General features: G+C 66.5%; 2 protein-coding genes across 7 annotated transcripts; one reads left to right on the top strand and one right to left on the bottom strand.

Moving 5' to 3' along the window:
- Positions 1 to 1,008: 1,008 nt before the first annotated feature.
- On the bottom strand, positions 1,009 to 8,712 carry LOC121473208. Of its 6 annotated transcripts, XM_041725255.1 has the most exons (3): positions 6,292 to 7,026; positions 6,084 to 6,181; positions 1,009 to 5,954 (listed from the first exon to the last, which is right to left on the bottom strand). In XM_041725255.1, the coding sequence occupies exon 3, from the start codon at positions 2,690 to 2,692 to the stop codon at positions 1,706 to 1,708; it is 987 nt and encodes a 328-aa protein (XP_041581189.1). In that variant the 5' UTR covers positions 2,693 to 5,954; positions 6,084 to 6,181; positions 6,292 to 7,026; the 3' UTR covers positions 1,009 to 1,705. The 6 variants fall into 6 exon arrangements, with proteins under 6 accessions (XP_041581189.1, XP_041581191.1, XP_041581188.1 ...); XM_041725257.1 differs by lacking the exons at positions 6,084 to 6,181; positions 6,292 to 7,026 and adding an exon at positions 8,671 to 8,712; XM_041725254.1 differs by having other exon boundaries at positions 6,037 to 7,026.
- Positions 8,211 to 14,274, top strand: NOTUM (notum, palmitoleoyl-protein carboxylesterase). The gene is made up of 11 exons (XM_041725248.1): positions 8,211 to 8,608; positions 9,528 to 9,580; positions 9,658 to 9,753; positions 10,162 to 10,222; positions 10,351 to 10,409; positions 10,763 to 10,865; positions 11,439 to 11,630; positions 11,724 to 11,824; positions 12,315 to 12,462; positions 13,373 to 13,420; positions 13,643 to 14,274. Exons 1-11 carry the CDS (start codon positions 8,271 to 8,273, stop codon positions 13,947 to 13,949), a joined length of 1,506 nt encoding a protein of 501 aa, XP_041581182.1. The 5' UTR covers positions 8,211 to 8,270; the 3' UTR covers positions 13,950 to 14,274.
- The last annotated feature ends 78 nt before the right edge of the window (positions 14,275 to 14,352 follow it).

Raw genomic sequence — 14,352 nt, 5'->3', positions numbered from 1 at the left:
AGGCAGAGGGAGAAGCAGGCTCCATGCACCGGGAGCCCGACGTGGGACTCGATCCCGGGTCTCCAGGATCACGCTCTGGGCCAAAGGCAGGCGCCAAACCGCTGCGCCACCCAGGGATCCCGAACCATTTTCTTTTAGTTCTGGGGTAGTCTTCCTGCGTGTCTGTTTGCAAAGACAAGCGTGTGCGTCAGAATCCTAAGGAGACACAGGTGTGAATTCGGTCTCTCCCTCCTTCTTGCCCAACGGATGGCACAAATTGTGCCCTCGTCTGTTCATTTCCCCGTGGCCCACCTGACCCGCTCTGGGGCCTCTCCCTCCGCGTGCACTGCATCCAGAGCACCAACTGTCCCGATTGGACGTTTAGGGGACGTCTCAGCGTCTGGGCAGCCGAGGGAGCGGCCAGGGCTTGACGTCCTGGCTGCCTGGGTCTCGGTTCACCGCTTGTGGAAGGAGACCAACAGCGGCAGTCAGCACTCGGGAGACGGAGGCTCGGCGCTGCTGAGCTACAGACAGCATCACAGGCAGTGGGGGCCCCACAGTGCGCCCCCACAGGACCCCAGTCTGGCCAGAAGACCAGGTGGGCGGGTCCCTGCCCAGGCTGCACAAGTCTCTTCAGGATGGCCCGGCCCAAACCGAATGCTGAGGAAGGAGGTCCGCGGGGGGTCCTCTTCCTGGGCCTGCGAGTGGGGCTAAGGCTGTATTTTCCAAAGCAATGATGCTCCAAACTGTGGTCCCATTAGGACCTCGGGCTACATATATTCTGGGTAAGAAGCTCCTGGCTGGCCTGGGAACCGAAGCCCCTATTACCTCAAGGAGCAAGTGGCGGGGGAGGCACAGCCCTGCCCCATACCACACTTACCATTCGGCAAAATGCATTTAACACATACGTATGTATTTAAGTGCATTTATATATATACACTTATATGACTGCGGTAACATCGCACTTTTTTAAAAGATTTTATTTATCTATTTACGAGAGACACAGAGAGAGACAGAGACACACGCAGAGGGAGAAGCAGGCTCCATGCAGGGAGCCCGACGTGGAACTCCATCCCGGTCTCCGGGATCAGGCCCTGGGCCGAAGGCAGCACTAAACCACTGAGCCAACGGGGCTGCCCACCATTGCACTGTAACTTAACCAACCTAATCTACTTTCCAACACAGACCTTTCTAGAAAATACCTGTATTCCCACTAAGGCAGGGATTTCCCATTGCCAAAGAATGAAACACAGGCAACCCCCTCCAAACACACTGCTCTGGTCCACTTTCTTGTTTTCTCATCTCTGGCGTCCTCCCCCCCCCCGCCCCCCTGGGGCCAGGGCTCCGCAGAGACGTGGCGGGAGGGAGACAGAGGCCCAGGCAGGGCAGAGGCCCAGGCAGGTAGGAACCTCAGCTCACCCGGGCACCAGCTACACTGATCTAGTGTGGATGTCACGAAACAAGTGGAGTTTCCAAGCTGCCGCCCTCCTGGCCACCAGAATAACCCACAACCCGGTGCCGCCCCAACCGTGGAGGGGGGCCGCGGCGGGGCTGACAGTGCCTCGGGCCCCCCACCCGGCCCACGACCCTCCGGCGGTGCCGCGCACCAGCAGCCTAGGCAGTGGGCTCCGGGATGACAGGGACCGCTGCCTTGGCTCTTTCGGGCCGTCCTCCGTGCTCTGTCCCAGGCGGTAGCTGGACAGCTGTTCCCAGGATCTGCTTTGCATTAAAGAGTGATGTGGCCCTTTAAGAGAAGCATCTGCCGCCCCCGCACCCCAGGCCCCTTTGATGTCGCGCTGAGAGGTTCCCAGCCGGGAGATCTGAGGGCTGCTTTCTGCCTCCCCAGGGGCCACGTGCAGATCACAGGGTGGGAGGGCGGCGGGCCGAAGGTCACATGGCCGGCCTCCCTGGCCTGCAGCCACGACTGCCGTGAGGGGACCGCAGGCCGCGCGGACAGGGACCAGCTGGCCCTGAGCTCATTAGGGTGCGGAGGAGCCAGCAGCTGGGAGGGCCAAGGAGGAGCCTGGGGCTCCTGGGGCTCTCCGCACCGGGCCTGGGGCAGCCTGACCTCCCCGACGCCCTCCCTCACCCGGGCGGTGAGGCTCCGCACGGTGGGGACACTCCCGTGACGCCCCAAGGAGCCCTGTCTCCACGGATTTTCAGGAAGCGCCTCCCACCCCATGCCCTTCCTCCTTCCAGCTTTGGAATGTGGACCCTGACCCTCCAGAGTCGGCCCAGGCAAGGCCAGCCGCTGCCAGCAAGCAGGAGGGTCCTTCAGCCAGGACCATCCAGGGACCGGCTGAGGACCCGCAGGGAGGGCACGAGGGGGCAGGGGTGCCAAGAGGCCGGCAGGTCCTGCCAGGAGACCGGTGGGATCCAAGGGTTGAGCTTGGGGCCAGAGACCCTGCACTGATCCCCTGCTCACTGGCATAGGGGGTAGGGAGGGAAGATCACAGAAGGATGACAGGGTGCAGCCTCCTCCTGCGGCCCTGGGAGCTCTCCCTGCTAAATGAGAGGGTACAGGGTATGTATGGTCCCCCTGTGCCAGGAGCCCCCAGGGCTGCTCAGGCCGGGCTGCGAATGGCCACCTGACTCCCAGAAAAGGACATGTCCCCGCTTCAGTCCCAGAGGTATCCATAAGGGCCTCCGCCCCAACTGCACCAAGCAAGCGGAATTGCTGATCAAAGTCCCAGGATAGGAGGCCAAAGGGCATTGCCGAGTGGATGGGGTCGGGGGCTCTGGGGAAACAAAAGGGGGTTCAAATTCTGTGATCGCAGGCTCTGGCTTGGGGTCCCTCCCTGACTCATAGCTAGAGATGGGCTCTTGACTGGCTGGGAGCAGAGCCTCCTCTCAGAGCTGGGGGGAGCGGGATCGTCTGCCCCGCTCCCCTGCCTCTTGGGCCTCAGCGGCCAGCAGCGGGGTGCGGTGCGGAGCTGCCCAGGTGTCTGCGCGGCGAGGCGGCCGGGCCGGCAGGCAGCAGCTGGGGCCCAGACGGCGGCCACAGCTGGAACTCAGAAAAGTCCTCCCGTCGAGCCAACCCCGTGTCCAGGCCCTCACGGGGCCCCAGGGGGAACCAGCGTGTGGCACAGGCCGTCCCACATCTGGGCCATAGCACTGAGCCCACTGCTTCTAGATGGCCTGAGCCCCCACAGGCCCGGCCCTCTGGTCCCATTGCTGGTGTGAGGGGCCCCACACGGGACTCCAGGTGGGACCCCTGCACTGCTGACGGCCCTGCACCGTGCCCATGCCCTCCCCCCTGTCCCCGGTGCCTCCTCTGGCCAGTCTGGGCCCTGTGCCTGCCCCACCTGGGGCCCTCGCTTTTTTTCTGAAATATTCCATCTCTGTTATCCCCAGGATTGGGCACGTGTTCACACGTGGGTCACATGTCAACTGAGCTCTCTGGCTCCCTCCCCCATATCTTCCTCCCCAAGGGCCAGCCCTTGCACCCCCAAACCATATCTGGGGATACCCCTCCTAAAGAAATGGACCCACCCACCCCCCCACCCCCCGGCCAGGTTCCCATTTCCCCAGCTTCCTTGCAGCTGGGCAGACGCCAGATCTAAGCTTAGCCAGAAGCACCTGCTGCCCACCTGAAAGGGAGCCAGGAAGCCAAGAGGCGGGAATAATGCAAAGTCTACTGCATGTGGCAGTGGGCAGGGGGCAGAGAAGGGCAAGACCTGCGCCCAGCACGTGTGGTGTCCCTAGTCAGGGGGCCACCGTCGCAAGGCGATTTGGGACATTGTTCCTGCTCCTTGTCCCCAAACCTGTCTGTCCTCTAGACAATCCACGAGCCCTTCGTACCCAGGCCCTCGATCTCCCCTGCTCCCGGAGAGATGGCCAGCAGCCACGCGAAAAAACAGCCATCGTGTAGCACGTGCTCACTGGCCTCTGCAGGCCCTGCCTCATTTCACGTTCCCACAACCCTGGGAGGCAGGTCCTGTTGTCGTCCCCACTCTATAGATTATAAACCTAAAGATCAGAGACGCCGTCACAGGCTGGGGAATCAGGCCCCCCGTCCTGCCGCCATATCCCCCACCGTGTGGGTCCCCTAGACTTCCGTCTAACGAGCAAATGGGGGTGTGCACATCCCACGGCCCAGAATTCCCAGAGCTTGGGTGGCCCGCCCTGTTCCAATTCAGGCACTCAGTTTACCTGGCACACAGCTTCAGTCACCCGGTGTCCTACGTCCAACCTGGTGACCAACGTGGGTCAGACGCAGTGGCGCTTTAAGGTTTGTTTTTGTTTTTGATTTTGTTCTCAGGTAAAATTTACAGAACATAAAATTCAGAGCGTAGAATTCCACGGCATTTAGTACGTTCACCAGGTTGCACAATTACCACTACAGTCATTTTGGAACATTCTCATCACCCCCAAAAGAAACCTTGTACCCATTCCCCTGGCAACCAGCAGTCGGCTGTTTCTGTGGATTTCCCGTGGTGGACACCCCGCAGAAGTGGAATCGTACACTACGGGGCGCTTTGCCTCCGCCTTCTTTCACTCGGCGTGACGTTCCTAAGCTCACCTGTTTTGGGGCGTGTGTCAGTACTTCGTCCCTCCTACGTCTGAATACTATTTTATCACGCGCAGCATAGACCCCAATTTGTTTATCGTTCATTTGCTGATGGACAATTGGGTTTTCCACCTGCTGAGGACCGTACACGACGTTGCCATGAACAGTCACGTACAAGCGTTCGTGGGGACCCCTGCTTCCAATGTTTTTAAGACCACACCCCGGAGTGGGATCACTGGATCATATGTTCTTCTGTACAAACTACCGAGGGGCCAGCAGACCGGCTCCCCGCTCCCCCCGCCCCCCGCGGCTGCCCCATTTTACATTCCCGCCAGCAGCACCCAGGTTCCGGGGTCTCCACACCCTCGCCGACACCCGTCCTTTCCACTTTTGACCACAGTCATGTTACTGGCTGTGCGGTGGGACCTGACCCATCGCTGCTCAACTGCGGATCTCCCCTCCTCCCACCCGTCACGGCCACGGTGGCTGTCGCTGGGCTGCGTGCGGACAGCCTGGAGGCAGAGGCCCAGGGCCGGGTGGCTGGACAGAGTGGCTGTCCTGGGAGGACCCAGCAGATTCCAGGGGTTGAAAACTCTGAGTGGAGGAGTATGAGGCGCGGGAGGTAAGGCTGGCCTGCGGCGCCGGCGCGGGGGTGCAAGGACACACCTCCATCTGACGAGTGTGAGCAGCCCACGGCCACACCAGGGTCGGGGCTGCTGCTCTAAAGGAGCAGGGCTGGGGAAGGCGGAGACACAGATGGACCGGGAAGCTCTGGGGAAAGCGTTCCGATTTTGCTAGTTATGTCGAACAAACCAAAACAGGAACTCATTTCGGTCCAGTACGCAGGCTAAGACACACTAGGGCACACACCAGCGGCTATAATATGTGCGCTCTTCCCGTGTCCTGGAATTTCGTTGCCAATCGTGACCGCCATCCCTGCCGCGCACCATGCTGAGCACTTTCACGCATGGGCTCCCGTAATCCCACAAAAGAACCACTGATAGAGGCACGGTCATTACCCCGCTTTAAAGAAGAGGAAACGGAGGCACAGACAGAGGTCGCAGGCCTTGCCCTGAATCGCCCAGCCAGGAAATGACTCAGAGCCAGGTGAGTGTGAAGCAAGCACAACCCAACGTGGTCGCGCCATCCGGCTGCAGGTAGCACTTCCTGCCTGGGACTTGGAATAGTAGGCTCCTAGGAGAGGGCTCCTTGGGCAGGTTCTCCCTGAAGCCAGGGTCAGCGGGGGCTGGGTGGGGGGATTAGATACCTCCGGACGGGACCTAAGTTTGAAGCTGCTGCTTCTGGCGGGCCAGTCCTAAGCACGACCTCTAAACCGACCGACGACAGGGGGACGGCCAGTGTGGACTTCAGGACGAGGAGAGCTCATCGTCAGCTCTTCTGTTAGCTTCTCTGAGTCTCAATTCCCTTCGTCTGGAACGTGGGCACACGGCTGCCCTGGCGGTGCCTGTGGGGAGGACCTGTGCTTGTGACACAGCCTGCCCCCTCCTTAGCTGAATGACCCCAGCCCAGGTCAACCTCCCGGGCACCTCAGACTCATGCTAGGCTTCAAGGGCTCCGCCACAGCATCTCTCACCCCTCAAGTGCCCCAACACCGGCTTGTAAGGACCCTCTGGGGTCTGGAGCGCAGCCAGAGTGGCTGCTGTGTGCGCAGCTCCACACCCAGCCTCGGGCCTGCCGAGAAGGACAGAGGGTGCGGAGCTGGGCCAGAGCCCCCGGCAGCCGCTGAGCCCCGGCCCCACCGGGGGACACCGCCTCCCCACTGCCCTGATTTAGGATCACACCCCCAGTTCTGGATCCCTGTCCCAAAAGCCGGCCGCTCCCTGTCTTTAGCGCGGGTGTGATGGCGCCGCTGGACCGCCGGGAGGGGTAAGGAGAGTCCTGCGAAGGCTGTCCGTGGCACTTTGTGGGTGTGGAGGGCGAATAAACGCTTTTTCTCTCCCCACCCACCCCGCCTAGCAGCCTCCTAAGCAAACACCTGCCCCCTCCCCGTTTTGATGTCTGAGCATCTCGTTCTGTCCTCAGTGAGGAGGTGAGCGGACGGGCCGGAGGAACTAGGTCGGGAGGAGGTCACCGAGCAGCGAGCGGAGACCAAGCCCGCCGCTGCTCCCGGATCCGGGCCCCCGCCCTCCTGCGACGGCGGGGCAGGGAGGGATTCTGGGGGTCCTTGGGGTGCCGCGCTGACGGGGTCAGGCCGGGGCGCTGCAGGCCCCACCGCAGCCCCACCGGCCCGGTAAGCGGCGGCCCCCACGGGTTCCAGGGCCGCGCAGGGTCTGTGCATCCGGCGGGGGACCGGCGACTCCCCCGTGGCGCCGCGCAGGTCAGCGAGGGCGCCGGGGACCGCGCCACACCTGTCCGCTCCTCCCGGAGGCCCCCCGGCGCGGGGCCCGTGTCCGCCGTCGCTTTGATCCCGGGGGCCCCGCTGGATAAAAGTCTCGGCGGCTCCGCGCCAGCGCCAGAGGGAGAGCGCAGCGAGCCGGCGTCCCAGCGGGCGAGCCGAGGAGCCGAGGAGCCGGGCGCGGGGCAGCGGCGGTGAGCGCGGGGGCGGGGGCGCGGGCGGGGCGGGGGCGCAGGGGGGCGCGGGGGGCGCGGGGGGCGCGGGGGGCGCGGGCGGGGAGGGGGAGGGGCGGCGCCGCAGGTGAGCGCGGGGGGCGCGGGCGGGGAGGGGGGGGCGGGGGCGCAGGTGAGCGCGGGGGCGCGGGCTGGGGGGAGGGGCGGGGGCGCAGGTGAGCGCGGGGGCGCGGGCGGGGGGAGGGGCGGGGGCGCAGGGGGGCGCGGGGGCGCGGGCGGGGGGAGGGGCGGGGGCGCAGGTGAGCGCGGGGGGCGCGGGGGGCGCGGGCGGGGAGGGGGAGGGGCGGCGCCGCAGGTGAGCGCGGGGGGCGCGGGCGGGGAGGGGGGGGCGGGGGCGCAGGTGAGCGCGGGGGCGCGGGCGGGGGGAGGGGCGGGGGCGCAGGGGGGCGCGGGGGCGCGGGCTGGGGGAGGGGCGGGGGCGCAGGTGAGCGCGGGGGCGCGGGCGGGGGGAGGGGCGGGGGCGCAGGTGAGCGCGGGGGGCGCGGGGGGCGCGGGCGGGGAGGGGGAGGGGCGGCGCCGCAGGTGAGCGCGGGGGGCGCGGGGGGCGCGGGCGGGGAGGGGGAGGGGGAGGGGGAGGGGCGGCGCCGCAGGTGAGCGCGCCCCCCGCGCCCCCGCCCGTCGGCCCGGCCCCTGCGCGGCGGCGGAGTCGGGGCGCCGAGGAAGCCCCGCTGGCCGCGCCCCTGCAGCCTCCCGCGGGCGGGGGCGGCGGCGCCGGGCGGGCCGCGGGGCTCGGGGCTGCCGGGCCGGCGGGGCCGCGCTGCCCCCCACGGAGCCGGCCGGGAGCGCCTCCGGCGGCCGCGGCGGGGTAGGCCAGGCCCCTCCGTCAGGCTTGCGGTTTGGGAAGAAAAGGCGATGCCTCCGCCAAGAAAGGAGCGAGCGCGCCCCCCTCCCCCTCGGCCGGGCGGGCGGCGGCGGCGGCACATCTAAGGCGCGGGCACCCGGGCCGCCGCGGCCCCGCAAACTACGCCCAGGCTCGGCCCCCGCCGCTCATTGGCGCGGGCCGGAGCCAGCGCACCCGGACCCTGCGCTGCCCTCGCCCGCCGCGCCGCGCCCCGCCGCCCTCGACGCCGAGCCGGCAGCAGCGCCCCGCGCCCGCCCCCCCGCCCGCCCGCGCCCCCGCCCGCCCGCCCGGCCCCGCCGCCTCAAGGCCGCCCGCTCTCCGCAGGTGGCCGCGGGCCCGAGCGGCGCGGCCATGGGCCGAGGGGTGCGCGTGCTGCTGCTGCTGGGCCTGCTGCACTGGGCCGGGGGCGGCGAGGCCAGGAAGACCTGGCGGCGCCGCGGCCCGCAGCCGCCCCCGCCGCCGCCCCCGCCCCCGCCCCGCGCCGAGGCCGCCCCCGCGGCGGCGCAGCCCGTGGAGAGCTTCCCGCTGGACTTCACGGCCGTGGAGGGCAACATGGACAGCTTCATGGCGCAGGTCAAGAGCCTGGCGCAGTCCCTGTACCCCTGCTCGGCTCAGCAGCTCAACGAGGACCTGCGCCTGCACCTCCTGCTCAACACGTCGGTGACCTGCAACGACGGCAGCCCCGCCGGGTGAGGCCCGCCCCGCGCCCCGCGCCCCGCGCCCCGCGCCCCGCGCCCCGCCGGCGCCCCACCTGGCTGCCCGGCGCCCGCTGCCCCCTCCCTCGGCGCCCGGCGGAGGGCCCGGCCCTGGGACCCGCGGGGGTGGGGCAGCTCGCAGCGCGGGCGGGCGGATGGGCAGGCGGGGGCACTGACCCCTGGGCCACCGTGCCGGCCCCTCTGCTAGCGTCCTTCGGGCTCTGGGCGGGCAGATGCAGTCCCCGAGCGGCCCTGCTCCGGCAGGAGGAGGCGGTGCAGCGGGTGGGGAGACTCCTGCTGTCCCCCCCAGTCCGCTCCTCGCTGCCACCGGGACTGCCGGGGATCCCAGCCAGCCGGAGGGACGGGAAGGGGCACAGGTGGGACAGGAGGACGGGGAGCAGCGTCCACCCCTCTCCAGCCCCGAAGTGTGCAGAGGAAGGATGCACGCCTGAGGGTCAGGGAGGGCCCCGACGGCCGGAGGACCAGAGGTTGGGTCGAGCCTCGGTGACACCCGTGCCCTCGCACGCCCCACTGGCGGGTCAGGCCCTCGCCCCACACAGTGGGGGCCCTTTTCGGGCTCCGAGCATCCCAGCGCCTCCCAGGAGATCCCGAGCCCAGCAAAGACCTCCCGCTCCCGTCCAGCCACCGGCACCAGGGTTACAGCGGGTCCCGCGCGGGGCGGGCCGTGGGGATTTTCCACAGACCACACAGCCCCTCGCGGCCCTTCCCGCCCCGCCAGCGCCACCTCTCGGGACCGGTCGCTGCCGGCGGCGCCGCACACGGTCCGCGGGGCCTGGTCACTGGCGCCCTCATGCGGCCCGCGCTGCCCGGGCGACAGGTGGAACGACCCTTTTCTCCCCAGAGCTGGGTGCTGCTGACCTCATGCTTCTCCCGTCCCCCTCCCTCCTTGCAGCTACTACCTGAAGGAATCCAAGGGCAGTCGGCGGTGGCTCCTTTTTCTGGAAGGTGCGTCCGGGAGCCCAGGCGGCGTGGTGGGCGGAGGCCCCTGGGCATGGACACTGACAGGGTGGCTGTGCCCGCAGGTGGCTGGTACTGCTTCAACCGGGAGAACTGCGACTCCCGCTATGACACCATGAGGCGCCTCATGAGCTCTAGGGACTGGCCACGCACCCGCACAGGTCAGCAGGTCTCCGACTGCCCCCCCCTCCCTCCTGGGGGGTGGGCGGGGCAGGGTGGGGCTCACAGTTCCGAGGTCCCAAAGAACTCCTGCCCTCTGCTTTCTAGAGTCCTGGGGAGCTCCCCACCCAGTTCTCTCCCCCTTCTAAGGTCTGCGGACACCCACCTATCATTCATTCTTATTCTGCGGGTATCGTCGGAGGCTTACCACGGCTGCTCCACGCACCACTCCTCCCTGGGCCAAGGCAGCCAGTGCAGGGTGGGAGAGGGTGAGGGTCACATCCAAGTGGCTGGCCTGGCCTGCCTGCCTTGTGGCCAAATAGGATGGCCCACATCCCACACTGTCCTGGAGCCCCGGTCGGTGCACAGCCCTTCCCCCCAGAAAGATCCCTGTCTCTGTTCTTCTCCAGGCACCGGGATCCTGTCCTCCCAGCCAGAGGAAAACCCCCACTGGTGGAATGCCAACATGGTGTAAGAGGGAGCAGCGGGGTGCCTTCTGGGGGGGTCCTTCCCTGGGGAGTCTGTGGGGGGTGGTCCTCCTTGGGGAGGGTCCCTGTTCCTGAAGGCCTTGGCAAGCTCACTCTGTCCTCCTGTTGCAGCTTCATCCCCTACTGCTCCAGCGATGTCTGGAGTGGGGCTTCGTCCAAGTCTGAGAAGAGTGAGTCCCCTTCGTTTCCTGCCCCCAAAGCCCAAGTGGGGAGGACGGGGCTTCTGTCTCATAATTTCCTCTAATCCCCTGACACCACGTCCCGAGGTGCCTGCCCCGAGCACCCGCTGTCAGTTGTCCGTGGCTGGCTTGGCCGCTGCAGGGATCCCGCTCCTGCGTGTTCCCTGGGGAGGGGCCCCCAGCTTAGCCTGGGACACCTGACCTCCTCCCTCCGTTCATCCCAGCCCCCTCCCCTGGAAGAACGTCCAGGCCCCCGGCAGAACTCCTCTTCCTTCCAACCTGGAGGCAGGAGGCCTTGCTCTCTGTCCAGGCCCCCCTTGAAACCACCCTCCTCCCCCACACAGACGAGTATGCTTTCATGGGCGCCCTCATCATCCAGGAGGTGGTCCGAGAGCTCCTGGGCAAGGGGCTGAGCGGGGCCAAGGTGCTGCTGCTGGCAGGGAGCAGGTGGGCCAGGCGGGTGAGGGCCAGAGCGTGCAGGGCGGGGCGGGAGGGGAGGGCAAGGAGGGACCCAGCCTGGGCAGGAAGCGGGAGGGTTCCGCTCCAGGGTGCGGTGTAGCTGGAAGCCTCCAGAGGACGCTTCTGGGCTCTGTGGGTGCGCATGCGAGGGAAGCTTGGACTACAGGGACCAGGGCGCCCTCTCTAACGGCTGGGGTCCCTGTGAGTGGGATCGCACCTGGTCGCCGTGTTGCTGCAGCTTGCGGAGGCCCAGAGGACATCTGTAGAGTAGAGGAAGGGGCCTGAGGTTGCGTATCTCGCCGTGGTTTGCAGATGAGGAAACAGAGAGGGAGAGAGAAGGGAAAGAGGAGTGGGAGCAAGTGGGATGGCCTGCAACTTGGCTCATTGCCGTGGGCTCAGGGCCAGGGGCTCTGCTAGCCTCTCCTGTGCCTCTGGGACCCCGGAAGGCCTGTGGGTCTTCCACACGATCTGAAACGTGTGGGCAGTTCAGGACGTGCCCGTCCGCGGCCATGGGCCTGGGGCCGGCGGGCTCTGGGGCCTCACAGGCTGCCTCCTCTGCAGCGCGGGGGGCACAGGGGTGCTGCTGAACGTGGACCGCGTGGCCGAGCAGCTGGAGGAGCTGGGCTACCCGGCCATCCAGGTGCGGGGCCTGGCGGACTCGGGCTGGTTCCTGGACAACAAGCAGTACCGCCGAACAGACTGCATCGACACCGTCACCTGTGCGCCCACGGAGGCCATACGCCGAGGCATCAGGTGCTGGCCGCCGTGGGGACGCTGCCGGGCTCGCGTGGGGCCTGTGACGGGCGGGGAGGGGGCGGCGCCGCCTGACCCGCAGCCTGTGCCCAGGTACTGGAATGGAGTGGTCCCGGAGCGCTGTCGGCACCAGTTCAAGGACGGCGAGGAGTGGAACTGCTTCTTTGGCTACAAAGTCTACCCAACACTGCGCTGTGAGGGACCGGCCACGGTCGGGGTGCACGCGGCAGGGTGGGGGGCCGGGAGCGTTGGTCTCGGCTGCGGCCAGCCCGGAGGCCACTGCCCCCTCCGAGGGAGCCAGGTCGCAGCCGGCCAGGTTTGCCTGGGACTGGCCTGGGCTTAGCATCGCAAGTCCACTGGGGCCCAGGCCGACCGGGACAGTTGGTCACCCTGTCCACAGTCGCGGTTGGGAACGTGCTGCCCTTGGCGGGGCCTTGGCTGTCCTCCTCAGGTTCACGCCCGAAGGGACATGGTCACCAAGTTGTGGTCAAAGCGGAGATCCTGGGAGCCAGGCCAAGACGGGCTGGGAGGGGGAGTAACAAGGGTGCCGCGGGGGGCTGGCGGCCAGCACTCTGAGGGGAGAGCCCAGCTGCCTGTGAGCCCACCGGGGAAGGGGCCGGGGCCTCAGGCGCCCTGAGGGGGGCAGAGTGCCGAGGCAAGGCCCAGCTGAGCTGTGCCCCCCAGGCCCGGTGTTTGTGGTGCAGTGGCTGTTCGATGAGGCTCAGCTGACCGTGGACAACGTGCACCTCACGGGACAGCCTGTGCAGGAGGGCCAGTGGCTGTACATCCAGAACCTGGGCCGCGAGCTGCGGAACACGCTCAAGGATGTGCCGTGAGTGTGCTGGGGACCCCCGCCCCTGACTCAGCCCTCTAGATACGGGGGGAACCGTGAGTGGTCTCCGAGGCGTCCAGCCGTCCAGCCGAGGGGTGTTTCCCCAGCTAAAAACAAGAGCTTTCAAACCATGGGAGGCCGTGGAGGAAGCGTAGCTGCATGTTACCAAGAGCAAGAAGTCGATCTGGAAAAGGCTGCAGAGTGTACGATTCCAGCTCCGTGACATTCGGGGGGCAGGAGGCAGACGTGAGACAGCGAGACAATCAGGGATGGAGCTGGGGAGGGGGCGGTACACAGGGCAGTGAGGAGTTTTAGGACAGGGAAACTATCCAGCCCAAGAGGGTGGACGCACATGGTCATACATGTGTGCAAACCCATAGAGTGCACAGGAGCAGGGCGAACCGTGATGTGCGCCACGGGCTCCGGGTGACTGTCGTGTGTCTGAGCGGGTCCATCCGTGGTGACAGGCGCCCCTTTGGTGGGGTGTTGACAGCGTGTGGAGGGGGAGGCTGTGCGTGTGGAGAGGGCGTGCGCAGGAAATCCCTGCTCAATCTTGACGTGAACCTAAAACAGCTCTAGAAATAAAGTCTATTAAATGAACAAGGCAAAATACTCACACATCCGGGTCAGCCTGCCGCCACTGCCCAGCCGGCCCTGCCTGGAGGCGTGGACTCTGAGCAGGGTCTGGAGGCAAGAAGAGACGAGCGTGAGCAGGGAGCACGTGGGCTGCTGGGGACAAGGCCTGGTCCAGAGGGCAGCTGGCTAGGCGCAGCCATGGGGGGGATGGGAGCCAGGGACAGGAGAGGTGCCCGGGGGAGGGGGCTGGAGCTACTGTGACCTGCGGGCACGGGGGTGGGGTGGGGAAGAGGCCCAGGGGGTTGCTGCAAGCCTGCTGTCTCCTCCCCAACAGGGCCAGCTTCGCCCCCGCCTGCCTCTCCCATGAGATCATCATCCGGAGGTCAGTGTCCCTCCCCATGCCCGGGATAGATGGTATCTGGGTCTCCTGCAAACACCCACGGCCCCACCCCCACCTGCTCGCCACCGCTTCCCCAGCTCTGTAGAAAGGGCTTCCTTCCAGGGCTTTCAGTGCCAATTGTACAACCAGCCACGTGGCTGAGATGGGCCCGCCTCCACCTGGTCAGGCCGCCCCGCGTGACTCCACCTGGATTTCTGTCTGCAGCCACTGGACGGACGTCCAGGTGAAGGGGACCTCGCTGCCCCGGGCGCTGCACTGCTGGGACAGAAGCCTGCATGACGGTCACAAGGCCAGCAAGGCCCCGCTGAAGGGCTGCCCCGTCCACCTGGTGGACAGCTGCCCCTGGCCCCACTGCAACCCCTCTTGCCCCACCATCCGGGACCAGTTCACCGGGCAGGAGATGAACGTGGCCCAGTTCCTCATGCACATGGGCTTCGACGTGCAGACCGTGGCACAGCAGCAGGGCCTGGAGCCCAGTACGCTGCTGGGGATGCTGAGCAGCGGGAGCTAGGGGTCCCGCCCCGGGGAGCTGGCGCTGGGGCCGGCCGCGCCACGGGCTCCACTGCCCTCCTAGGATGGACGGGGCCCCGGCTGGCCCCACAGCTGCCTTCACTGCCCCTACCACTGCCGCCGGGAGCCCAGCCACAGCCCCCAGCCCCGCCTCCTGCCCACGCTGGGGAGCCCCAAGCACTGGGCTCCAGCCCACCAGCCAGGATGTCCCCCGAGCCCAGCCCCAGCCTCAGCCTCTCTTGGCGTTTTGTATTATTTTATAAAGTGACTTTTTTATTACTTTAATTTTTTAAAAAAGGAAAATAAGAAATATATGATTAATGATATTGTTCTGTAACATATTTTTTTTAAATAATGAAAAAAAAAAGACAACAAAAGAGCCTCACCCTGCAGACGTGTTTATT

This window comes from Vulpes lagopus, chromosome 12 (assembly GCF_018345385.1).
Source record: "Vulpes lagopus strain Blue_001 chromosome 12, ASM1834538v1, whole genome shotgun sequence".
Taxonomy (NCBI): domain Eukaryota; kingdom Metazoa; phylum Chordata; class Mammalia; order Carnivora; family Canidae; genus Vulpes; species Vulpes lagopus.
Note: the sequence above shows the minus strand (reverse complement) of the source record. Positions and strands in the feature narration are given on the sequence as shown.